Below are 27,402 nucleotides of genomic sequence, written 5' to 3' on the forward strand. Positions count from 1 at the left end.
GGGGGGGGGCACTTAAAAGCATTTGCCGGAGTTTGGGTTTCATTTACTGTGACATCAAGTTAAGTCAAGTGGGGGAAGTCGTTCTTCAGAGAAACCCCCCCATAAAATGAAGAAGCCAACAGTAGAGCTGCGGTGTTGTCGGACGCACAGTTTAATGACTCGGCCCCTGATTGAAGCGCCACCATTTTCTTTTACATGCCAACGATGGTCAGACGACACAAAAACCGCAACCACCAGTTCTCGTACTGTAATGCCCTTGCATCTGGGCAAGGAGAGCCGTCTTCTTTTTCATGGCCCACAAATCCCATTGATAGTTTCAAATTTGGAACGTTCCCATCATCTCACCCAGTCCCGAAAACCTTTTGGAAACTTTGCACCCTCTTTGTCATCCTCGTACCGACTTGGCAGCTAGCTAAACCGGGCTGCCGTGTTGCGCTAATCGTCATCTGTATTTTGACCAAAGCGTGTGGCACATTTTTTATTGGGACACCTTGAAAATGACAAAACCAAAAATTCTCCTCAGACCCACAGTCACCATGACAACCGAGGCCTAAGCTCCCCTGTTGTTTGTCATTCAGCCACATTCAGCGACAAACAAGTGACCGTGTAAGTCAATTAGCTTGTTTTGGAAATATCTGGCGCGCCACCGCCAGTCACGTCGCGTCAACTCCTTTCCGCCTGCCTGCTGTTATTTCTTCGCCGGCAGTCTTAATCACCAGACCTTTTTTTTTTTTTCCTCCCCCTCTATCTCCCGACGCTCTCCTTTTTTCCTCGTCTGGCTTCAGTGGCCCTAATGTGGCGAGCGAACGTGGCTAATGTGGATTAGCTATGCGCGCCGGCGCGGGCCAGGAATCCCTTTCGGCTTAACGGGGCGATTAAAACCGCCGCCACGAATCGCGCGTGTGAGCCCGCATGCGAACGACACCAAAAAGCCAGAGCTTTTCTATTTACACATCCGCACCTTTGAGGGGATCAGAGAAGAGATATTTAATCTGACCTGGAAAAGGAGATTTCCAGCCACGCCGCTAACAGATGTTAGACAAGGACGGGAATATCTGGGAGCGGCGTAACCTCGAGTCGGGATGAAGTGGACTTTGAAGTGGTGTACTTGTGTTGCTGTCAAACGAAATCAGAGGAATGGCGTTGATTTCGTAACGTGTACGATGTTTGGCTTGGAAACGGGGTGCAGCTCAGCCTCTGGCGAGTGAGAGGCTGTTGGCGCCGTGTCAAACGTGCGGACGTCTGTGATCCATGAAGTATTCTTCTTGCATGGGATTTTAGTTCAACAAATTTGCCCCTTGAATCTTTTCTTTTTCGGAAAGTGCAGCATCGAGTGTTTGTCGTCTTTTTCGGAAAGAGAAGATGCAGTGCAACGGGATGTGTTGCTATGGAAACACGTTGACCCTTTTCTGTTTAAGACAGTGCGATGTCAATAGTTTGTTTTCTTTTGAGGAAACAGAGGAGACCGACCAGGACCAGTTTGAGGAGTCCAAATTATGATGCGATGAAATGGCCCATGGCTTTAATAATAAGATATGTAGCATCTTAAATCTTTTCGATTTTTCAAAAGATGTCAACAACAATTGTTTTTACAAAAGAAAGGTGGCGTCAAAACAGTCTGACTTCTGATAACTAGAATAAACACCGGCGGCAAATTCTCTTGCCCTTTACAAGGACGCGGCGCCGTTTCAAAAGGGTTCACCGGACTGCCGTACCGCCAAAAGAATATCGCCAAACACGACGCGCGCTACCCGCACACTGAGCTTCTCTGTTTTTGTTGACGAAAGACCTCTGTGCAGCGCTGAAAAAAAAAATGGCAATCTTCCATCATGTGTGGTTTGTGAGAACAAAAAAGTCTTGTATACGCAATGTAGCCTTCAATTGCCGCCGTGGCATGAATGGCGTCGCATTTAAGTGCCGTTGTCAGTACTTGTCAGGCTATCGTTTCCCAGACGACAAACTCAACCCTGAGCGCCGGCATGGAGCTCCTGACTGCAAGAAACAATTTGATTCTTTCATCTCCATTAAATGAGTATCCACTACAGACGGCCCCGGTTGCCACGGTGATCGCGGCGGCAGGCGGCGCGCCCGACAAGTGCCTCAAAGAAACAATTGTTTTGTTCCCGCGGAAATGTTTCTGTATTAAATTGAAGTCAAAAAGCGTTCAAGTAGGCAGACTTCATTTTGGCTCCGTCCTCCTCGAGGGAGCTCTTGAGGTGCCTGCATCAAAACAAGCTTTAATAACGCGAAACAATTTCTTTTAATTAAAAAAAAAAAAAAAAAAAAAAAAAAACATTACAGTTGGTGACGCAGCCCGCACTATTTATTTATTTATTTTTTTTACTACACCTGTAATTAAAAACGACTCGACAGACAGTCAACGAGTTGAGAAAACGCCTCTGGATAAAAAAATCGAACCAGACTGCTCTACGTTAACGAGAATATCTTCCGGGCGACTGCACGTCAACTATAATCGAATTGAAGAGCAATCATTTGCTTCCATCTTGATATCGTGAAACGATTTTCTTTCGTGTGTGTGTATATTGTTGGAGTCCGTCGCATCTTAATTGGAGTGAATCAAATCAAATTGAAGTTGGTTGCACCGCATCATCATCGGAGGCAATTGCACTTTAATTGAACCGGATCGTATTCATCGTAATCAGAGTCGATCTGACGGCATCGTGAACTCATAACTGGACATGACATTGATTCGCCACTGAATTTGACGGAACCTTCTCACACCATAATTCGTCAATCATATGGTATCCCATCGTAATTTGAGTCAATTTCATTTGAGCGAACCACGTTGCGTCGTGATTGAACCGAATCACAATCGTATCCCAAGAGTCATCTGGATCGCCACTTAATTTGACTTAATTGTATCGTAATCGGACTGAATCACGTCGTTAATTGAGTCTCTAATCGTATCGCAATTCCACTTCACCAAATCGTTGCATCATCATGATGGTCGTATGTAAACTTTGACTGAAGGGTGCCGCTTCGTATTTCATTGGACTGAACGGCATCGCGTCACATCGTTCATCGTATTCATTTGACTGCATCGTACCAAATCTTAATCCAACGGAATCCAATCCTGATTAGCTTCAATCATTTCAGATCGCAACTTCCTTTGACTGAATCGTACGGCATTTTGTTTGAACGTTTCATTGCGCAATTTAATCTGACATGAAGGCGTCAATCATACTCGTAGCTGAGAAAAAAAAAAAACATCCTCGGCGATCTCGATGCTAGCACTAATCATGGCGTCGCGGGTACGACGTTTACCTTTGAAGAAGCAGTCCTTGCTGTGCACCACGTAGATGCGCCTCCTCTCCGCGCAGGCAGTTCGGTAAACCTCGCAGTGGTTCTCGTAGAAGCGTCCGTCCGAGCCGCACACCGGCACGAAGGACGCGCGGCACTTCTCCTGACACACGCACTCTGCGCGGCCGGTCGTCGCCATCAGCACGCACTGGCGGCCGCGACCGCAGTAAGTCCTCCGGCACGGACTGCTGTCCTGGTCGGCGACGGCTGGAACGGAAAGGAACAACGGACGCTTCATGAACCCAGGTCGATGGGGAAAACAGAGCACCCCCAAGAGTTGATGCACGGTGTTGCTCGAAAACCTCATTTTTAAAACTCGAACCCCTGCCTTGGAAGATGACTTTGAAACCCAAACCTGACATGGAAAGCAATCATAAACGTGAGCCTCAACCTTGTTTTGAATTTGAAATTCTAACTGGAAGCATTCATTTGAACTCACAATAGTTTCATCAAAACCTGAATCCTGTCTTGAATTCTGAGCCCCAAACCTGGTCTGAAACACTCGTTTGAAACTCTAACCTTGTATTGAAGCTCTACTTGAAAACCGCTGCGCCGGACTTCAAATTCTACTTTGAAACCTTAACCCTGACTCGGACCGTGAAAGCTTAATCCTGTTTTTAAATCCTAATTTGAAACCCTACCCCTGACTTGAAGCCCCACCTCCAAGCCCCAAGCGCACCTGCACATTGAATAAATTGAACAGCTGAAATTTATTTCCATTGGTTCCTATGGGAAACAAGTCAAATAATAAAGCAGCCGCAGTCTGCGGGCGGTTGCGCTTTTTAAAAAAAAAAAAAAAATCAAAATCAAGTCTTTATTATTGCACATCGTATCCGCCCGCGAGAGGCGATCACTTGCCGACTTATCCCGTCGTACTAATTGCCCGTCGTGTCCCGCTCTCTGAAGCATCTGTGGGAAATGCAAACTAGCCCCCGCCACGCCCCTAACCTACGCCTGGGCGACCTATGTGCTCACGCCAAGGTCGATGACGAGACGGTTCGAGGTCTCGGGGGCGTGAGAGATTAAAAACGCTTAGTGGCCCACCGCCGACTCGACTTAGAAGCACGCAGCACGCAAGTTGCTAACAATACACAACATGTTTGACATTTGCGCTCTCTCGGCAGGCTAAAATGCTAAATCCTACTCGTCTAAGCGGGTTCGAGTGGGGACTGCAGTGTTGTTGTTCTTTATTTGCCATGTAAGACATGTCCCCGCGGGTGGTTGGGGAGGGGGGGGGCATTCGGTCAGAGGGCTGTAATGATCCATTTGTGGCACAATGGAGGCGTGTTTGTTCGCCCTTCTTATCTGTCTGACATTTTGACAAGCCAACATGTTTATTAGCTTTTAAGAGGATGACGGCGTGATGACCGACGAGCGCCGCCGGTTTCCACTTTTGCTGGAGAGACGAGCGCAAAAGGCGGTGGAAATCTCTTTTGATACTTTTGGACTCGTATGGGAAAACGCAAGACAATTGGCGCCCAGAAAAGGGACATGGAAACGAAACCGGTGTCACGTTTGACACACCCACCACTAACCTTGGTTTGAAACTCGAATTGGAAAGACTCATACTGGCTTGAAACGCAAACCTTAACTTGAACCTAAACGTGGCTTTAAAACATACCTTGAAACTGAAACCCTGACTAAAAGCGCTACTTTGAAACATGTCCTGGCTAAACCCAAACTTGAACTGAAACTGTCACCCTGCCTTGAATGCACCCGCCACTTGACTCGACGCGGCGAAACCCTCAAAGCTTCGCCGCGTCGTGCCACTCAAAGGCCTGGATTGACTTGAACCCGGGCGAGAGGAATCTCTTTAAATCCTTTTAGTGGCGTCCCGCGGCATTTTTGGATTGAATCGGTGGCACTATTTGTTGGGGTTTTTTTTCGTATGTTTGCCCGCCGCCTCGGGCGCCAAAGGACACTTGCGAGCTTCCTAAAACCTGGCGCTCATCCCGCGAAGCCTCCGGGGGTGCCCGCGTGACATTTTGACTCCATTTTTGTCGTTGAATCAAAATGTGCTGACGCGGCGCGTTATTCGATTAGCGGGGTGAAGCGGCCCGCCGATAATTGAATTCACAGAGGACAAGCCGTCAATGGGCGTCTCGTACGCGACAAAGCGCTCGCTGGGATGGAATATCAATGCAACACAACAACAAAAACTTGCAGGGCAAAACGGATAAGAATGTGAAATGATATCTAAAAAGCAGAATTGTGGACGATATTATGACTGCGATCATATGATGCAGGAGAAAAACGTACACGCACAGACAAAAGTGTATTCACGTATTTCTATGTATCCCAAAACAAACCGTGTTGGTTGTTATTAATTGCTAGATGTTAGCATAGTGGCTCTTAGCATGCTAGCATTTGACCAATTCTCATTTCATATCGTACCGAACTACATCCTTAACAACCTGCCTTAGCGCTTTCTCTGCCCAGGTTGGTCCTTTGCGACCTGTTAGCATAGCAGCCGCTAACATGTTAGCATTTCATCACTTCTCTCAAATGCAGGACATGATTTAAAATCCTGCCTTTCTCTGGTTCCTAAGTTGCTCTCTTGCCTGATATTAGCAGAGCACCTTTTTTGCATTTTAGTATTTGATCAATTCTCCGATTCACCTCCTACATACTTTGCCGCCGTCTGCCTCCTTGGTAATTTGCGACGTAAATTGCCACAGTTTGTCGGGCGATAGCGAGTACGGCTGGTCCGGCTCTTCTGCTAGAGAATCGCTCATGGCCCCAGCGAAGATACGGCGGCGGGGTGGGGGGGGATAAATATCACCCTTGAAGATGCAGCAGATGGCGTGCAGCTGTTTGCAGCAACAAAAACAGAACAATTTGTATTCAGCATGGATTACCGGCCATATGAGTGTTGTTTTCAACGCATGGAAATGAAAGCAGAAAGCGGTTGCACAAAGTACTCGACGCCGCAGCCTTAATATGCTTCGCCGCATGTTTTACCTTCTCATTAAATCGGGAAAAGTCTTATCGTTGCCTCGTGACGCAGGTGAAATCAGCTCATTTGCCTCTCGTCTGTTTTCAAGCACACTTTGCCTGCACTCACTCACATTTCTCACGCAAATTATTAATGGTGGACTGATACGTTTCTTTGGTACCGATCATCACCAAGCCGACGCAAAGACCTGGACAGAACCAAGCCGAAAACCAAGTCACAGACAAGTAAAAGTCTCAGAGAATCGAGAACCAAGTCCCAAAATGACAAAAATCAAGTCGGGAATCAGTCATAAGTGATCAGTTGCTATGCTAACGCCCAGTAACCCGAGGCTAGCTGATGTGTCGTCGGTAAACCACAAGGGCCCATTTAGTTTTCTCCTCGTTCAAAATAGATTGAGTCCGCGTGGCGTTGTTGAATACGCACGCGCTAATCCTTCCCGGTGCGCTTGTCTATTGATCGCTGCCAAGGAGACTGCAATCTGCTACTCACCGGAATGACTTATAAGGTTGGCGAAAGCCTCCTCACACAGGCGGGATTTAGCGGCATCTGAACCCCGACAACCGCAACGGTCCGCTTGAGACCTCGACATGGGGGCATTCTTCATTCGGTACAACAGCCATTATTTAAAACCCCAATTTGAAACCAGGTCTGTGCCTTGAAATACGAAGAAGAAAATACTAACCCTTGTTGAAAACAGTAACCAAGTCTTCAAAACCTAATTTAAAACCCTGTCTGGAAAACATAACACTGCTTAGAACAAACACCCTGGCCTGATATCCTCATTTGAAAGCCAAATCGACAAAACGCTAATCCATTTTAAATCTGCCTTGACATCATAATTAAAAACCCTAACAGTTGAAACCCTACTTTGAAACACAAACCTCATAATCGATGCTACTTTTGCTAGCTTATCTGTAGCATTATTGCACCGGGTGTTCCCATGAAGCTAGCAGAAGGTAAAAAGTTGCGTGGGTGTTTTAAATACACTGCGTGTCATTCTCTTTGTTTTAGGTTTAGTTTGACAGCGCAGAACAACTTGAAGCCTCTTTGACAAAACTTTCACTATTTGCCAAACTGCTACGTTATCATAAATTCACTTTACCGGCACACACAAATACCGGGTTGTTTTCCAAAACACACTCACTGGTTCGCTGTGGAATTTGAGCAGATTGGGTTACTGAAAACCGCAATCGCGTGCCGATGTTTTGAGTAGTTATGTTAATCCGATTACCCCTTGGATGACTCAAATGAGTGAAAAAACACATCATGGTCTTCATTTACATCACACATGACAATGAAGACCCCCCCCCGCCCCCCCCCCAAAAAAAAAAAATCCCTAACAAACGAGGCTATGATTACAAATCACAACACATCCCTGAGGCGATATTAGCGACCGCGCCGAGAGGCTTCGCTCCGCTCCGTCTAAATGCGGGCTTGACGACCAGGCAACTTTTCATGCCGGATTGTGGCCCGTGAAGTGCGCCCGTACTGATGAAATATTACAATCGCTACTAAAGTGTCTGTGGGGTCCTCTTTGGCTTGACATTATGGAGACAAAAGCACTTTCATATGCGATTAGCGAGGCAGCATTAGCCGGATGTCAGTGCCGTTAGAAAGGGCAGCAGATAAACAAGTGACTTATGAGCTTGTTTGGGGAGTCTCACACAAACACGCCCTCGTACATATTTATGTCATTTCGGCGCCTCCCGAAAAGGAATGGCAAGCTCCTGACATAAAACGGTAACGATTTTTCCAATAATGTGATGAGGACTTGACACGTTCTTAGAGCGTGGGAAGATTGCACAAACGTACGGGAGACCTTCCGCATGCATTTCAATTTTCTTAGAGAAAATATCTTCGGATAGAAGAGCAAAAAAAAAAAAAATGGCAGCCTTGCACCATGTTTTGTAGCATTTTGCATAAAGCGTTTTCATCCGGACCGGAGTCTAATCAGGCTCTCGTTGAGGGACATTAGCGTAGCTAACACACACAAACTGTCCTATTATTGACTCAACGACTCCATTTTGAGTGCAAATAAAGCTTCCATTCCCACCAAACTGCACTTGTGACTCATGCGGGAGACATTTGTCTCCCCGCAATTGATGCAAAGCAACACATTAATGTTTGTTTGGAAAATCTGCATGCCTTCTTTAAGGCCTTGCAATTCCACCAGGAAGGCTTGCCAAGTTCAGTGAGGAGCTTGCGTCGGATCACGGGAGAGGAAGTTCAGGCAAAGTGCACTCAGCATTTGGGTTTAAACAGAAAAAAATATATGGTTGTGCTTTTTTAACCAAATGCGGGAGGGGAAAAAAAAGTGTACGGCGGGGGTGGAAGATATGAAAATAAAGCTGTCTGCCTGGGAAGGTTGCTCGCTTAAAGAGGAATACGCCGCTAACCTCATTGAGGATGCACTTTAATTGCATGCTAATGTGATTAGACTGTGAAATGTGAGTTGGGGGGTGGGGGGGGTCTCATGTGCCGACCTCGGCAATCAGCACAACTCCTTAACACAACGCAAGCACCACTCCTGTGAAGCTATTCAGGAGAATTTCACGTTCGAAGTTAAGCGTTAACGTTTTCGACACGCCAAACGTGTCCTGACAAGTCACAATCTCGGATGTCGATAAAGTCGCGTGAAACTGTTCGGCAAGCGTTATTTGCCTCTGTGGTGAGGAGACAGATTTTATCCAGTAGGAGAATGTGGGCATCGAGGAAGTCCAGACAAAGTGGAGACTGCAGCGTAGCACCAGTGCAATTCAGGAAAAAAAAAATACATCATATGATTGATGGTTTTCTATTTCTTTTCATAGCTATAATTTTTAAACTTTTTGATTTTATCCAATAGGAGACAATGGGCAGCAAGGGAAAATAAGGGTGAGTGTCCGACTAATGTGGAGACCATATTAATTCAGCAGCAATTGTCGCCAAGCGTCGTCAGTGTGTGGGTATTCTACAAATTAAAATTTTATCCAAGAAGAGACTACGGGCAGCAACAAACAAAAAAAAAAGTTTTGGGTTTTTTGTGGGGGGGTTTGCATTAGTTTGACAGTTAAGAGTGTCGTAAAAAAACGTTCCTGTGGGAAACATTTCAACCTGCCCCTTTTCAGCAGAAATGAATCACAATAGAAGTGCGACATTCCAGTCACACAGGAAGTGATTCATCCGATCAGTGACCCTCCCCCTCGCCCTCCCCTTCCCGCCTCCAAGCCCCCGTCCATCCTCATCCCGCACCTGACAGCATCAATACGAGAGAGAGAGAAAACAGGCCGGAATTAGACCGCGTGAATAATTCAGTAGCGTCACCGCTCGCCTCGCATTCAAGTGACGGCGCTCGGCGACTTTAAATGGCGAGTCGCATCCCAGTTAGCGCACGAAACAGACTGCTACACGTTTTGGTCTTTTTTGGATTTCTCTCATCATATCTCTATCATGTCCGCGTGCATGCACACACGCACACACACTCACTCAAACACAGAGACTCACTCGCTCACGCAGGCACACATGGACACCCACACACGGGCAGACACACATGCGGACACACACTCACAAACACACACACACTTTAGGGAGTGCCGGCTTCCACCTGTCAACATCCCGGCGGCTCACTTGATGAGATGGCTCGCCTTCTGTTTTACATGTGGCTTTCATTTATTCAATAGCTTCCTTTTTTGTGTGTGTGTGTGTGTGTGTGTGTGTGTGCGTGCGTGCGTGCGTGCGTGCGTGCGTGCGTGCGTGTGTGTGTGCATGCATGCGTGTGTCAGGCAAGGGGGAGGGAAGATGGACGATGTCGAGAGGAAATAGGGCGGCAGGAGAAAGCGAGGGGAGGCCTCACGAGGAGGTCAAGAAAACACGGGTTAGAAGGTGGAAAAGCAAGTTAAAAAAAAAAAAAGGAGCTTTTACATTTAGCGTAGTGGTAGAGGTTTTGAGATTTTTTTTGTGGGGGGGAGGGGCACGACCAGGGACGTGCTGGGACAGAAATTCGTCAAGGGAAACGTCAAGTGACGGCAATCGACTGTTCGGTTGGGGGATGGCCGCGGGCGGCCTTGCTGGACAGGACCGGCCTGGAAATGCACCGGCCATTCGGGAAATTTCACGCTGGCCACCGTCGCCCCTGGGCACGATTTCAAATCAAGCAAAAATTGACTCCTCCTCACCCTATTTTTTAAAAAATTCTTATTTACATGTTAATTGTCTGAATAATATTACATTCATAATAAAAAATGCACACATTTTCAATGTGTACGCACAGTATGTCTCGTATTAAATTTGGGCCCAAAAATCACATATAAAATAAAGCTAATTAAAAAAAAAAAAAACGACTCAAATGTAAAAAAATTGAACCTCAAGGACAGAACAGAAGCATTAGGGGTAGGGACAAAAAAAAAAAATACAAGTCACCACTGTGGGCAGAGAGTCACCGAGACTCGAAGAGTGATGATGGGAGCTTCTGAGGGACCATCACTGAGCGGTCATTGTTTGTGCACGCATGCACGTGTGTGTGTGTGTGTGTGTGTATGTGTGTGTGGGGACACGAAGCAACAGCGGGCCGGGCTTGGATGCGCTCCAAAAAATGAGGAATGTCGCAAGAGCCGCTGCGTTTCTCAACGCAGGCTGACAACAAGCCCCCGTGCAGATTTTGGACGGAGATCCGCTTTTGATGGACGCAATTCAAGAGCTCGTTTGCAGCGGAAATGGCACAGCCGACGTGAGATCCGACGCCTTGAACAATAGAAATGGATAATAGAGAAAAAAAAAAACACTGTACTCGAAATAATCCATAGTCCCGAAACACCGCCCCAACTCAAAATCGTCAAAAAGTGAACGCTGCTAGCGGTTGAACATTTATGATTGAACAAAACTCATATCGTAAAGAATGCCATGGCTCCTCCTGCCGTTTTTTTTTCATAGTAACCACCGGCTTGCACAACAGACATCAACCAAACAGCTCGAAAGAATCCATTATGGCAAAAAAATAAATAAAATAAAATAAATCCATGGCACAATTGGTCACCTGCGCCTGCAATGCCTGTGTCATATTATTACTGCCCTGGTTCCTCTCGCCAATCAGCCATCACAACTGCCATTTTGCTCAATGGAAATAAAGACGGCAACCAGTTATAATCCACAGATATAAGAAAAGAAAAAGAAAGGAAAAAAAAGTGGTCCAGGTGGGTTCAGACGGGGGCCACGAGATGAACGCTCAACTTCAATCACATCATCATCCATAATAGATGCCCAATGTAAATATCTCATGAAGGAGCGTCATGGAGAAAATGAGTTTGTACTTAACACACACATGAATAGACACACATACACACACACACACACACACAAAAAGGGCAGCTGCGGATGTAAAATTGATGCGCTTAATGGATGCTAGGTGTGAATGTCTTCTTGCTCCAGCCGTTTGTTCCGACTTAAACAGGACAGCTCGGCATTTTACCTTCCATTGAATGACTTTCTTACATGGAGGGGGGGGGGGGATATTTTTGTACACCGCCATAGAAAAACTTCTGCTCGCTTGGTCGCAAATGAAATGAGGAAAAAAAAAAAAGACGGCAACGCTTTTGTTGTTGTTTTGGCAACGCTCAATAGTTACTAAACTATTTCAAGCCACAGGCGGTATCGGCAGGATGTTCGACAAATAGCTTCCAAAGGCTTAGTTAGCACGACAGTATAGGCGAGCAACAACGATCGGTACAAAGTTACTTTGTGACCCGGCTAGCGAATTTTTGTGATGTCTTCCTAAAGTCGATGTAAGCATCATATATATGTGTTTGTTTATTTGTATTTCTTGCACGGTGTTTTTTTTTTTGTTTCGTTTTATGATGTATGGGTTTGCCTCACCCTCCATTCTCATTTGTCAGTATTTTCATATAAATGTATCTATTCTTAAAGCAACAATAATTCACACTTTAGTTTTACGACATGAATCATATTTATTTTACTACCCCCCCCCCCGCCCTCTTCCGACAACAATGTGCCATACGTTAAGGTTACGTTAAAACTTTAACATTCCTTAACCGACGCAATTATCGGCATCATGAATGCTAACACATAGCCACCTAGCGTTGCGGCTCACATACAAGGCTAGGAAACGCGTGACCCAATCCGGAACGTTCTCACAGTCTTGACAGCTTATATATTTTGAACGTTGCGACTTGTCAGCTGCAAATTGTTGACGTCAAAAGAAAATGAGAACCGTGCAGCTTACTAAACACATTTGGTGACATGTGCCAAGCTGTCTGGGGTGGGGGCGGCGATGATACGATGAGTCCCCACGAGGCCTCGCCGGTGGCCACTAAAAGCGCCGACCGACCGCAGCGCGCCCCCCCCCACGGAGTCATAAATCATTCAGGAAGAATCGGGGTTAGCCAAAGTGCACCATCGTTTTTATTTCGACGACGTGCCGACGCGACGACATCCGCCGCCGTCATAAACTTTGCATCAGGCCGTTAGCCATCCACCAGCGTTAGCTCCGTTACCCCCTGAGGTATAAAAAAAGGAGCGTTGCGGATGATGTGTCCATCGCCCGGGACAGTTGCCATGGTTACCTGCTGAAATGGCAGCCCGCTACCCAAAGAGGAACCTCGGTTTACTCTGAAATGCTAGATCGATGCAGATAGAATTTGAAAAACTTTGGCTGAACTTTAGAGTCTCGGGAATGTGCAAGCAGCAGATAGTCCAAGAGGCGCTTTTGAAAGGCCACCGTTTGATTGCACTCACTGGGAGAAGCGGATACAAATGCCGTCGATGAGCGATGCGCTCATCGACCATCGCTCAAGGATCGAGTTCAGAAATTGCTAACGGTGAGAACGACGGTGTGTTGGACTCAAAGTAACCGAGGGCCTCGGGTACGATGTCACCAATAGGGATGAGCATCACCAAAATAAAGCCGGTTTGACGCCAAAGACCCACTTGGGGATAACAATGTCTGTCTTTGGCTCCGGCTCGTTCCCCAAGGTCAAACGCAGAAGGTCACGGGAAACGTCCCCCTTGCCGAGAACGCACCCTGACGTTCCACCGGCCCTATGAACGGGACACATTTGTGGTCCAAAACTCCCCCCCCAGCTCCTCTTCACACAGCAACACAAATAGTACGTAACACGGAGACATTTAATCACGTCCAGCTTTGCGGCGGGATTTTACGTGGCTGAGATTTGCATTTTTATGGAGTTCCGGTGGCCTTGGCTCGCCCTTAACTCCGTGTGAACACGGCAGCCAGGAGATAGGGACGTTAATTAGGGAATGGCAGTAGCGGCGCCACAATGGCGACGGGTGCTCAATGGCTCCATTGCGTTATCGCTAATGGCCTCAAATTGATTAATGGACACGACTGCCAGCAAGAATGCTGAGCCCGACGTTCCTTTTGATTAAGAAATTAAGAGATGGAATTCATCAGAGGGAAAAAAAAAAACACAATCATTTAAGATTTTTCTTTTTAAAGATGGTCCAACATTTCAAGGTCCTCCTTTTGGACACGCGCCCATTTCCAAAATGTCACCAATTTTTTTCAGTTGATTTGTACAGGTTGACGCTCACAATGGTGGAAAGTGTAGAAAAGATTTTTCATGGCCAAATTTTTCCAAATCACTATTTGGTATTTTTTTTTTTTACATCCCCCGTAAGCTGTTCTACATACTCGTATGTTCTTCTACCTAGCAACGGCACACACCCACTCATATTTAATGGCCGCGCAGTGATTATGGAAGTCAATTATGGATGAAAAGAAGAGTGCGCAAAGATCATTAAGTCATGTAGAATTTAAAGCACACAACTTTATTTATATTGTGATTATTACAGATGGCTTGCTTCGTATGCGTATTTTATCAGCACGCCTACGCCGCTTCAAGGGAACGTACGTGTAATTGGGGCAATCAATCAACTGCAAACGCAGACGCGAATGCACACGCGTCACCTCCAACCCGCCCGGCAACGGCATCGTTTGTTTGGCCGGCAGGCTCTTGGTGGGCCCACGCAGCCTCCGGGGAGTTATGAAGTGACTCGGCGTCACATGACGGCTTATCTCCACATCATTAGTAACGGCACACGCTTGACTCATCTTCATCATTACGCTGCGGCGGTTCTTATTAAAACAGAAATGTCAAGGGCCGGATTCTGATTGATCCAGCTACGCGTAAGTAGTAGCGGCAGTCCTCGATTAAGGACGTTTTGCGTTGTCGTTAGCGTAGCACGTTTGTATGCTGCTCTTGCGCTATTGCCGGGGAGTTTTGGGGGGCAAATGGGATGGGCCCCCCCTGGGAGTTTGCCTCGCAACAAATTCAGAGCGGGGATTCAAATTTGACACTCGCGTAGCAATTGTCATTTTCTCCTCTTCTCTTCGTCTGCTGTGTGTTCCCCAAGTTGTCGTAGACTTTGGGGCTAATGTGACTGTGCCCCATGAATTTTGCCCCAAAACAAAATAGATCATTTTCTGGGTGTTTTTTTTTTTTTTTAAATATATATTTCGTCCACTTCCTTTGTCTGCTATGCGGGGCAATGGAACCGTTTTCCCTAGTTTGCCATACACTACTGCGGAAAAATCATTGTGGTCCATTGAATTCTGCCTAGCAACAATGACAGATTAGAAATACAATTTTTTTTTTCCAATCAATATGCCATTTTTTGGGGGTTTTTTTCGGTATGGTCTTGCCGGGTCTCCTTGTCCTTTATTTACTTTGTGAAACAGCGAGCCCTCTTGGTTGCCGTAGACTTCCGCAGCAAAAAAAAAAAAAAAAATTGATTGTGCCAAATAAATTCTGCCAAGCTACAAAGACATACAGTTGGGGGTATTCAACTGGGACATCAGTGTGTCATTTGCCAGGACTCTGCCACGTCTCCTTGGTCCACAGGTGTCAAACTCAAGGCCCGGGGGCCAGATCTGGCCCGCCACGTCATTTTATGTGGCCCGCGAAAGCAAATCAAACATGTCAACTTCCATGATGCTTGCAAAAATCTCGACAAAAATTCATGTTCTCATGCGTAATAAATGAAAGATATTGTCAGCATTTTCTTGTTGCCAAAGCCCTCATTACAGTTACTTAAACAATATGTGAATAAACCGTTGTTCGTGACTTCTTGATATGGTTTCAGTCATCACGGCCCTCCAAGGGAAACGGTAACCAAAATGTGGCCCGCGTCCAAAATGGGTTCGACACCCCCTGCCCGAGTCCTTTTGTCTGTGGTGCGGATCGCCTCCAGAATGCGGTGGAAAGTCTCGTCCCACCCCCATCCTGCCATCTGCTCCACGCAATAGCCGCCTTGGTTGCAAACATTTTGCCAAACATCGAATTGAGACTGAAGTTTTGTCTCCTGCAGAGCACTTTGTCACACGCAAGCTAAAATGCTATTGTGTCCAAAAAAAAAAAAAAGTGCACGCGGAGAACCGCTGCACTGTACCCTTTAAATTGTAAGTGTTGCGGCCGATCCCGGTGACATTACACGCTGATACCGCTTTCCCTGATCCACACAGCTGCCTCCGATGCGGGAGATGGATGGCTGCGAGGAGTCCCCGAACAATATAGGATGCGCTCAGCCGTATAATAAGTGATAAAAGCCCGTGTATTCGCCCTCCAGACTTTTTTTTTTTCTTCCCACCTCCCCCCGGCGGATCTCAATGGGGGGCTCATTTCATCTTTTCGCCAAGCGAGACCCGCTCAATCTTCTTTTTACACACCCTAAAAAGCAGCAATCTGGCCCCCGCAACTTTGGCGTTGAATGATGTCGATGCGGGCCGAGTCGCACGTGAAAGGTGGAGGCGGTTTGTCACTTTTACCACGCCGCATGGCAACTGCCCTTCAACTCAAACGAGAAAAAAAACAAAAACTGGATGGAATCCCAGGAAAAGTGGCGTATTTTTGGGTCCGATGAACAATCTGTGATAATTACGATTTCGATTTACAGGAACGGCAGCGACAATCCAGTCAGCAATTTCACAACGATCACATTTATCACAGTTTAGCCTTCAGTGAACCTGACGCCTTTTTTTTTTTTTTTTTTAATTGGTTGACTTGTCGTTGAGGTTTCAGAAAGGAAAATTGATTCACCGACGATGAAATGTTCTTTGTCGGCCAAGAACGTAACTAGCGTGCGTGTGATTTTTTTATGAAAAGGCGTCAGCGAGCACAAACACGTGTTGATCAACATCAAAGACCGTTTTTGATCGCTCAATACCAAAGTTTGCGTCTGCTTCAGTGTCGATAGTCAGTGACCGCAAACGCGTTTTCGTAAGCGTACGTCAAACATCATTCCGTCTTCAATCAACCGAATGCCCGCTTTTGCGGTTCTTCCCCCGTCATTTATTCTGCAATGAGCCCGTTTTTTTGTAAAGACTGCGTTCAACGTGACAAACACGGTGTACCCACTCGAGAAAATGTATTACCGACTGCGTTTACAGCAAATTGACACAATGAAGTCTTTTAAGAGACGAACGTACGCGCTTCTGCAGACATCAAAGACGATTCGGTGTTTAACCGCAAACAAAGATAATTTGCTCACCAATTAACCGACCAGTTCTCGTGACACTGACGACAATTATTCTAACGTGTCTGTTTTCATAAACATCAGACAATCGTGAAAGACGTTGGGGGGATGATGGGGGGGCTTGCGTCATCCTCCTCATTTCGTAAGAGTTGGGAATATTAAAAAGTGTCCTTGTCCGACGCTTGCCCAAAGACGCCGCCCTATCAGCCACCAACCCCCCCCCCCACCCCCCTTTAGCCTTTCATCCCTCCAATAACGGGACCTTCCCAAAGGGCTCGGAGATTGCACACGGCTCCTTTAGAAGTTAATTACACCGTAAAGTAGCGCCGTTTACACGCCGTAAAAGACGCCGCTGGGTGATTTGGTCTGCATTCTAATGGAGTCGTCCCTACTTGGGGGGGGGGGCTTTATCTGCTCACGTGATCCGGCAATAGTTAATGCGGAGCAAGCAGATCGCCGCCGGTGCCCAAACACAATGTATGAAATCGACCAAAGACGGAAAAGCGTTTACGTCTCGGGGAGAATGCCCGACGTATTGAGCGGCATTATTGCAAATATGCAAAAATTAGAATCAAGATGGTGGAGACCCACAACAGGGCCAAGAAATCTCAAATCAATGTTGGCGCCCCACCTTGAACAAAAATGTGAGCCATCAGATTCTTGCCGACTTGCCTTTGTAGTTTCCAAAAACACGTTGGTCCATAAAAAGAGTTTTTTTGGAAACACGCAGGCCAACGAGCTGCTCTCGCATCAATGATCACTCTTGCACAAATGTTTTGCACCGCAGACTGACTAATCGCTTTGGGCTCGGCCGATTTTATGAGCAACCGCAGCGGTGCCGTCCGATCGGGAAAGTCGTGAAATGAAAGCTAATGGTGGGGAAAAAAAAATCAGGGCAGGTTTCTATTGTCCGTATTGATTGTTTTGCAATCAAGACCGATCCGCACTTCCGTGCTACGCTGAAACGAACAAAGCGTGCGAGTTTGTGACGGCCGATTGATTAGAGGCTGGACCGTCCTCACTGATGATCCTTCACCTTGAATCAAGCCTGGTGATTGCGACTCATCGTGCAGCCAAGCAATCAGTCGCTCTCGCAAATCAAAGCCCCCCCCCCATCCCCACGCCTTGCTATCCTTGACCTGTAAAATCTAAAACCAGCCCCTCCTTTTCCAATATTTCCGATTGTTCATAGTTAGGATGTTTGGGATTGGACAGCGTTTACCAAAACAACTTCATCGGGGAATGATGTACTCCCCCACCGGCAGCTTGCTAGGCGACGCGCAGCCCCGGCTATAAATATCACTTGTCAAGCTAACGGCCGTCCCCTCTGGAGAGCGAGCAGGGCGGAGAGAGAGATTGCGAGAGAGCGAGCTAAGGGGGACGACAACAAGACCAACATCAGCTCAGGTGTGATCGCTCGCCAAGTCAAACAAAATCCGACAAAGACCGCCAGACATTAGCGCTCATCCCGGCGCGCCGCCGAGACGCGAACGGACTGACGGGAGAATGCGCGGTTTACACTCCACAGTGAAGCTGGGGGGGGCGGGGGACTGACAATTGAGTCTTCAATGGACTTGTTTTTCCAAAACATTGACAATTTGGTGTCTTCAACAAAGACACGCGGAAACTTTCATTAGCAAATATTGAGTCAAAAAAAGAAGGGCGGCAGACAACAACAGTGTTGATAAACTTCTGCGGTATAAGAAGCTGGTAATTTTCTGGCAGTCTATTTTTTTTTTCTGAAGATTTATGGGAGTTTTATTTCAATCTAGGCAGTTTGGGGAGGATTTATGGTCGTCATTTATTTATGTGGGCACCCTTTTGGTGAATTCGCGGTTGTCTTTGAAATAAGACGACTCCAATTGTGTTGGGGGGGGGATTTATAGTCATTTTATATTAACCTGTGCAATTGGTGAGAGATTTATGGTCACTCGTTTTCGAAATCGACACAGCTTTTAGAGGATTTATTTACAATGCCGTGTTTTTTTTGTGAACGTGCGATTTGCGAAGAATTTTAAATTATTTAAATGTTTTCTTATTTTTAAAAAATGTTACTTTTCGAGTGGTTTGTAGTAATTGTATGCATTCATGCAACAAGATTTATTGTACTTTGCTCGTTTTCTAAATCGACACAGCTTTTCGAGGATTTACAATGCCGTGTTTTTTTGTGAACATGCGATTTGCGAGGAATTTTAAATTTAAATTTTTTATTATTTTTAAAAAATGTTACTTTTCGAGTGGTTTGCAGTACTTGTATGCATTCATGCAACAAGATTTATTGTACTTTTTTTTTTTGTCAAAGTGCGCATTGGGAGCTTTACGGTAGCGCTATTTTAATTTGGGCAATTTTGGGGTGATTAATGGGAGTCTTATTTTGTTCAAATTGAGTGTAATTTATGGCAATAGACAGTAAGAGAACTCTTACTCCAGAAAAAAAAAGGTAAAAAGTTCCACTTTCATCTCCCTCTTTAAGGCTCTGTGCTCGACACTGAAGGAGAGAAAGTAGGCAGCCGGTTCGCTCAGAGGTAATCCTCCGCAGCACGGCCGGCCGCAAGTAGCCTCTGGGCAGCCGCTCGGGGAGGCAGAAGGCTCTTTGGCTGTGAATCTCCCGCCTGGCACGGTCGCTCTAAACTTCACCCAAGTCTCAAAAGTGCCTCGGGGAGTTGAGCGGTAGGGTCGGGTGCGAGTACGTCGTCCGGTCTGAGATCGATAACGTCCACGAACGGAATCGCGGAAAGGTGCGCGTTGATGTTTTGATTTGAGGAGCTAATAAAAGGTTGAGGTTGTGGTGAGCAGTTCAGTTTTAGAGTGGACAAATGACATTAGGCTTATCTTAACTGAAGAATTTTAACCAAAGTGCTCTTTTTATTTAGGATCGGGTTTTGGTCAAGATCATCCTGACCTAAGTACGTTGTTAAAGGAGCTAACGGGTCATACGTTGAGGTTAGGGATTAGAGTTAAGGTTAACTCAATGTAAGCATTTTTGTAAAGGAGATAGCGAGCAGTTTTTTTTTTTTTTTGGAAGGTAAAAACAAGATGGGAGTTTTTTTCACTTGAAAGGGAATTAATGGGCGACAAAGTGCGTTGAATGCGAATATCAGCGGACCTCCTGTGGGCCCAGATTAACTATTTACAACTACATCCAAAGATAATGCGCCATCATTTCAGCCACCCAGCCTCCGCTCTCTCAAAATAACAGTGAGATGGACTATTAATGATACATGAATGTAATTACATTTCTCCAAGCGCTTTTTGCCTAATAGGCCCACAGAAGGATGAGGGGGCGCATGGTAATTAAGGACTTTAAGCTTCTCGGTCGTGGGCAGACATCGTTTATGGCGTTCAGGCAAATAAAAGTGTGCATTTTCACCGGCATGATTTAATGGCTCGCACCATAAACAGGAGACAGAAGAGAGAAGGAGGGAGGAAGAGCCATTAAGACGGGAAATCGAGCGTTCGGTTTGGGGTTGGCATAATTGTAGCATTTTAGGTTAAAGAGGGAACAAGAGGTATTATGTTGGCGGTATGTTTAGTGTGACATAACAGCTCTGGGGTTATGACGAACATAACATTAACATTCTGCGCTAACAGGGCTCATGTTAGGGTTAGCATAACGTTGACTTTTTTTTTTTTTTTTGCTACACAACAGATGCATAGGTGTGTAACACAATGTTAGCTGAAAAGCTAACAGGTCATTCTTAGCTTAATCTTTTTTTGGTTTTTTTTTGTTCAAGAGCAAACAACAGGTCTTGCATTGGGGCTAGCATAGCGTTATCATTATGGCTAAGGCACTAACAACAGGTCTTATGTTAGGATTAGCGTGACGTCCGCATTTTTTTTTTTTTTGTCAAAAAATAGGTACTTAGAGTTTAGGTTTCATATAACAATTAAATATTTTTAAATGGTTTAGGGATTAGCTTCAGTATAACGTTAACATTACAACAGACATCTCTGAAATAGTTTATTTATTTGTGAAGGTCTCGCTTTCATGTCCGGGTTTGCATAATGTTATCGTTGTGTTCAACGAACTAATGCTGAACCCAAATCAACACATACATGATTTCGTGGCTCGAGTGAAATACGGTGTGTCGAAGTAATTGCTGGTGTTTACGACTCATCGACAAGCAGCGGTGGTTGCCGTTACCCTTTTACGGCATCGCACGTCAAAAACAAATCAAGAGTCAATCGCACATTAAGTACAAGACAGGCCAGGGAAAAAAACTGTCAGCCGCAGGTCATAAAAGCTAACAGCTAAAGCCTTGACGTGGCACTTGTCCCGCATTACGTTCCATCGGTCAATGGAGTTGGTATGCTACGTAGCGCTGCGTCTCAGTGGGGTGGAGCAGGAGGGCGTGCTTGAATGGGAATGGCATTCTTTTTTTTTCTTTTTTTTTCACTGCAAGAAATCGTGGTGAATGACTGCCACAAAGACAATGATCGGACAATCAGACGGGGAGCTAGCTGGCTATAAACGTCGGTGGAGTGCCATTCAATCAGCTGCCTGGTGCCATTATGGCGTCCTAATGGAACCTTCTAGTGTTTCATGCCTCGTACAAGTCGCCTCTTAGGGGTTACGAATGCATGATACCTCAAGTTTTGTCATTACTCAGGTACCTTGAACAGGACACAATTGAATGATACGCAAGGGGAAAAGGCTGATTATTTTATGATTTTATTTTACAGGGCAAAAGGCAGGGCATAGCCCATGCTCATCTATGAAGACCAATAAATGTATAGTTCTCAAGAATTTATATGGTGAGAAAACAGCGTTTTAGTGAGTTTTTCACCGACGTTTGTTAACCCACTGTCAGCACGAACGTGCCTTTGGTATTGCATTTCGGTCGGCAAAAGTGGCGCTGACGGCTCTCACCTCTTGCCGCTCTTTCCGCCTTGGCACAAATTGGTCGGCCCCCTTATCCGCCACCATCCCACCCTCCTGGGAATGACAGCTGAATTATCGTTTTTTTCCAGCGGGGAGACAGCTCATTCCGCCGCGTCAAAATAAGCACCCGAGCCCCAATCTGATTCCCGCCGCATCCTAACTGCCACTGCTTAGTACGGCAAGTAGCAATTTCATTACCCTCTGTCTTCCCCCAACGCTGACGTCCTTAACTGATGACACCCAACCCCGACTCGGGAGGATCCTCGGGGGTCACACCTGCGGTGCCGCCATTACGCCGTTGCCATTTGCGCAAATTGCTCCATTTGTGTTTGAATACCAAATGCCGTTCCGGATCGCCTTCACGTCGGGCCTGAATGGAGCCGTTAAGATGGCGTTGCTGCGATGGCTGCCGCTTGGGCCCAATGGTAACGAAAAATCAAACATCCCGTCGCTTACGTGTGGTGTTGTTATTGTGAAATAGAATTTAGCTCCGTGCGGAATGGAGATTCAGGAGTGCGTCGCGTTGAGATTGCACGTTGTGGTAATTACAATCAAGTATAGAGTAGATACTGAACCTTACATTTGAGTAAGCCTGTTTTGTTCAAAACAGGTGGCTGTAAAGCTTCGGCGCAGAAGGGAGCGGTCAGCCCCGAAGTTCACTTCCGCCTTTTACGCTGCTTAGTCAGCTCGTTGTTTAATCTATTGCGTCATTTTTGGCTCTTAGACCTTTGAAAAAGATTTTTTTTTGCTGATTAGCAATTGGACATGATTTGGACAGCGATGAGACATGTTGCCATAATTAAAAACAACTGTACAGTGAGCGGTTGGACTTCAAATCATATTCAGTCGACCTCAATTCGAGGCAAACCAGCCAATGAATAATTACAAATCCAACCAGCACAAAACAAAAATAAAAAAGTGAAATGCAAATGTTTTTGTTCTTTTTTTTTTTTCTACATCGCATTAGAAGTCATCAAAACAGCTCGACTGCCAACTGTGACCAGTTTTGTTGACCCGCTTTTATTGCAGTCCGCCCGCCTCCATCTGGATGTTATTTACCACACATTGAAGAATACATTATTCAGCCGTCTCCTTCTGAAGGAAGCGGCACCTGCAGTTTTTTTGTTTTTTTTCTGCTTTTTCAATTAATCTTCATGCATTTGAAAACAGCTCCTCAGATCACGCGCTTTTATAAATAGATTCTTGTATATGCGACGCTGCTGTGAAGTTATTCTCGGACGCTCGGAGGATATGTCACGTCTTTGACGCGCCTTTGCATCGTCAATTGAAAGGGAAAGGAAAAAAAAAATCACGTGAACATTGAGTGGGTGTGGAAGTGATTGAATTTGAAAGTGAGCGCTCGTTAAATCCAAAATTCAGTTTGTTTGGGGGGGTTCACCCCCATGAAGATCCTTTTAATAGCGCTGAGGTTTTTACCTCAAGACGCGGAATAATATTGGGAGGATAAACTGAAATCGATTGCTTCATTTGAAAGTTATACGAAAACGGTCATTTTATGAAATGACTGTGAAATTTGGCAAATGTATTTTTGCTCGAAAAAAATGTAGCAATTTTAAATCAAGTTACTTTTTTGGTTTTTTTAAGTGGGCATCAAGAGAATATCGTCATACGTTTGATAGGAAAAACAACATTTTACCGGAATAAAGTTGTGAGATTTTTCTCAGAAGAAAAATCGTAATAAAATTGAGCCACGATAGTATTGCGTGGAAAAAAGAGGCGATTTTACTCAAATCTTTTTTTTGGACTCAAACATTGGACATTAAAAGAATGCGATGCTACATTTGAGAGGAAAGTATTGTCACTCGTTAACACTCCAACCGCCCCCTTCCTAAAATTCGGTTTGTATCGAGACCCTACGAAGCGGTCGCAAATGTTTCGAAATTTGGACGGGATGTAACGTCGGTCGCACATGCACCCGCACGCAACACACGCGCAACCAGTTGCTCGGGATGCGATGCAAGCAACTAGCTGTGTGCACCTGCAATTATCGGGCGCCGCTAACAGGTTAATTGATCTTGTTATCTCTGGGAAACAAGCGCCACTTTGATAACAAGGTAATCACCCCACCTGCTGCTGCTGTTTGTTTGTTTATTGGTGTGTGTGTGTGTGTGTGTGTGTGTGTGCAGGGCAAAAAAAAAAAAAAAGCAGATGGCCTGAATGTCTTTAACTCCAACATGGCAGGTTTTTACTTGTGTGGTAAAACGATCACGTTTCGCTTTCAACTTTAACGACACAAGCTGGAAGCAATAAAAACAACACGCATGTTTCGGACGCTGCGGTTTCGGTATTCAAACCACGAACGTTCTGTGTCAGTAGACAAGTAGAATTACGGTGGCCCCCCAAGGGGCTAAAAATAAATAAATAAATAAATGCCGGACTGGAAAGCTAGGACTTTTTTCATGTTAAACATCAATCTGTTTTTGTCAAATATACCATTCTCACGATATTGTCTTGAAATTACGTTTTTCCTGCAAAGATTGTCATTATCGTCCAAAATGTTTCCTTGTAAAATCGTGTCATATGTTAAACACTTTTGCTTCGTGTGCGATCCTGACTTTATGAGGTAATTTTTGTTGCTTGGTTGGTAAAATCGCTGAAAATGACAACTTCCCGCTCTTATTTTTCCCTGCCATCAGCATCATTGAATCCCATTTTTTTTCCGAGAAAAATCAAAACTTTACTACCTCTTAAAATCATAACGTCTCAACTTTAACCCCAACAACAGATCACAGCGCACACAATACGTGATTCATACAACACAAGCACATTTTGACTGAAGTTTAAAATCAGCATGTGGTCCAACGTGTGAAAAATAGAACCCCGCCCCAAAAATATATGTCCAAATATGACTCATCATCAACGTGGCTTTTGACGCCGTCGTGTCTTCGAATACAACGACAACATCCTTCGTGGGAGTTCCGTGAGAACGCCTCATAAGTGTTGTCGCGACTCAACAATTAATTGCCCAATTGATGAGCTGTCAGGTTTGTTGCGGCGCGTGCCAGACAGGTGGCGAGCCAGTCTGGATGCGGGCCAGGCGCCTAATAGAGATGGCTCGTGTCGGGCGTGACAGCTGGCGACGCTGGCGCCAAGACGGCGACGTTGTCAACGGAAACAGGCTTGCGTTTGGGTTCACAACGGGGAGCCTTTAAATACGCGGGAAATAAGAAACCAGTGCTGTAATACGAGGAGCCGGAGTCAATTGCGAAAAAAAAGAAAATAAATGAAGCGTCATTTCTATTGTTCACCTATGCACCGCAACATCTGCCAAGTCAAAACTGCGATGTTGGGCTAAGATGTCTTATTTTGAAACAATCGTCTTATTTTGAATGTTGGAGTACACATAAGAACCTACTTCTGCCATTCAAATGTCTGGCAGTCAAGGTCCTCTGAATAGAAAGATAAAAATGAGCAGGGGGAAGTAACTTGTGGAAAAAAAATAAAATAAAAATGTGATTTCTAATCTTCACGTCGACTTACTGTGTCTCGTGACTTCGACTAAACCGCCCCCTCTTCCGCCCAGCCTGATGTTTTCGAAGAATTCATTTTCACCGCCGGAGCTCGGACACGTTGAGCGAGGCTTTGTCGTAAATCTCGCCGCCGAGGAAGAGGAGCAAGAAGACGAAGAGGAGGAGTAATTTCATTAAACCGAGCGACCGTAAAGATCAGCCTGACATAGCGAGACCTTATCAAAGTCATAAAACTGAAACGAAGCTTTGTTCAAGGCCCGCTCCCCACCTTACGTTGACAAGAAAGAACGTTGACAACATGAACTAGCGGCTAGCGCCGCGGACTAGCGGCTAGCGTCACGGACTAGCGGCTAGCCCAATTCACTTTAACTTAATTTTGCATCTTGGGGGAGGAAAAAAAAAACTACGTGAATAGTTGAATCCAGAATGAATCTGCTTGTTAAGTCTCTAATTCCCCCATGACAACGGTCGACTTTGACCATGGTGCTTTACAAGTCGATTAATCGGCGACGGTCACAAAGTAGGTATCCCGAACCACGCCGCCGTGCTGAGATGAATCAGCGTTTGCAGTCTGAACGATGAATACGCAGCAAGCGCCGCATAGTGGGTGGCATTTCCAAAGAACAACTTGTGTTGAAATGTCACAATATCCGCCTGGCGGAAAAGCGCCGCTTCCTGCAAAAACCGGGCCGGCGTGATGAATGCCACCCGCGTCACGTGACGCAAACAAGTCGGAGGAGCGACGGGAATACGAAGCGCCGCGAAGCTGCGAACTTGCACAGACATGCATAGAATGTTAGCAGCAGTGGCGCGAGTGAGACAGCAGGATGCGGCGAGGTAATTAGTCCCGCGGGGGGAATCGGCAAATTCCAAAACCAATGAAAGCCACGACGAGAGAGCTGCGCCCAAATAAAATCTACCTCTACAAAAGATAATAACGCTGACTCGGCAAGTGAGGCTTTCAAACTTTAATGCCGGCTTGGTGCGTTCACAATAAATGAGCCCACGAGTCACAAAAAAATATGAAAGAGGAAGAGAACGCCGCAACTGTTGATGCTGATTGTGTGTTAGCATTAAGCTAGCGAGGATAATTCTAAGACAAAGTTATTTGGTTTTTAAATCAACAAGGCGTTATTCTCAATATTGGACCAGTTATGTTTGTATAATTCTGGCGCTTGTGCTCGTCAGAAAACGATTGGCGCATCCAAAAATACCGCAGCTCTGCTTCGTTTCTTTTTTTGGCTTTGACGCGATCGTGCTTTTCAGTGTGCACGCTTAAAATCTGACCAGATTGCTTTCCATCTGACTGGTATTAAATCTTGGGAGATGTTGATGAAAATGCCAAAAGTGAATCACAGGAAAATAAAAGTAACGCTAGCGAGGTGACACAAAACTGTCGTCTCTGAGCTTCACCTCCGGGGCATTCCTTTTATTGTCATCGTGGTGTGTGTGTGTGTGTGTGTGTGTGTGTGTGTGTGTGTGTGTGTGTGTGTGTGTGTGCGCGTGTGTGTTTGTGCGTGCGTGCTTATTATAAATTCACACGCTGCTGCCTGTCGACGTCTGTCAGAGAGACACCTGTTTCCTGTCGGGATTCGTATGACTCGGCTGGTCCGGGAAAATCTTAACAGGCAGGTGTTGTTGTGAGGGAAAAACAAGGGCAATTAGCGCCGAGGAAAGAAAAAAAAAAGAAATAAATAAAAGCCCCCCACCCCCTCACTGAGGCTAAAATTATTATTTTCATAAACCGCACACACACAACAGCAACTTTGCTCTCAATGCGGTAAAACAAACAGCGGGTCAGGAACAGCGCGAGCGAGCGAGCGACTGGCGGAACTCGACAAATAAAAGTCGATAGATGAGTTTGACGGGAGGGGGAAAGAAAACAGGATGTGATGCAGACATGCCGGAAAAAAAAAAAAAGTACAACAGAGGAGATGCAAATGCTCATGAGAACCTCTGTTCAAAATGTTAGTCACCCAAAAAATGGCCTATTTTAGTGTGTCATTGCGATTTTTGCATGAGAATCTTCTTAAGTGGCTTAAGACAGCGGTCCCCAACCGCCGGTCCGCGGACCGGTCCCGGTCCGCCGGGCATTTGGTACCGGGCCGCACAGAAAGAACTTGCCTTAATTCCGTTTTATTTATTTCGGAATACGAAAGATGTTTTATTTTGAAAAACTACCGGATTCTCCGTTACATCCGTCTGTGTTACGCTTGACACACGTCAAGCCACGCTTCTCCTTCACGTGACCGATTACTTCAAAACAAAAC

The 27,402-nt window shown here is 45.7% G+C and overlaps 1 protein-coding gene and 1 long non-coding RNA gene across 3 annotated transcripts in view; one reads left to right on the forward strand and one right to left on the reverse strand.

The window, feature by feature from the left end:
* Window positions 1-27,402, forward strand: part of LOC109515685 (uncharacterized) — a 155,616-nt gene that overhangs the window by 77,242 nt on the left and 50,972 nt on the right. The gene's annotated exons all lie outside the window — the stretch shown is intronic.
* Window positions 1-27,402, reverse strand: part of fstl4 (follistatin-like 4) — a 104,618-nt gene that overhangs the window by 54,276 nt on the left and 22,940 nt on the right. Inside the window, exon 4 of the mRNA XM_019869651.1 lies at window positions 3,286-3,528. Within this exon, the coding sequence (XP_019725210.1) occupies window positions 3,286-3,528 (243 nt within the window). The remainder of the gene's footprint in view (window positions 1-3,285; window positions 3,529-27,402) is intronic.

The sequence above is a fragment of the Hippocampus comes genome, unplaced genomic scaffold, assembly GCF_001891065.2.
Source record: "Hippocampus comes isolate QL1 unplaced genomic scaffold, H_comes_QL1_v1.1 scaffold109, whole genome shotgun sequence".
Lineage (NCBI taxonomy): Eukaryota > Metazoa > Chordata > Actinopteri > Syngnathiformes > Syngnathidae > Hippocampus > Hippocampus comes.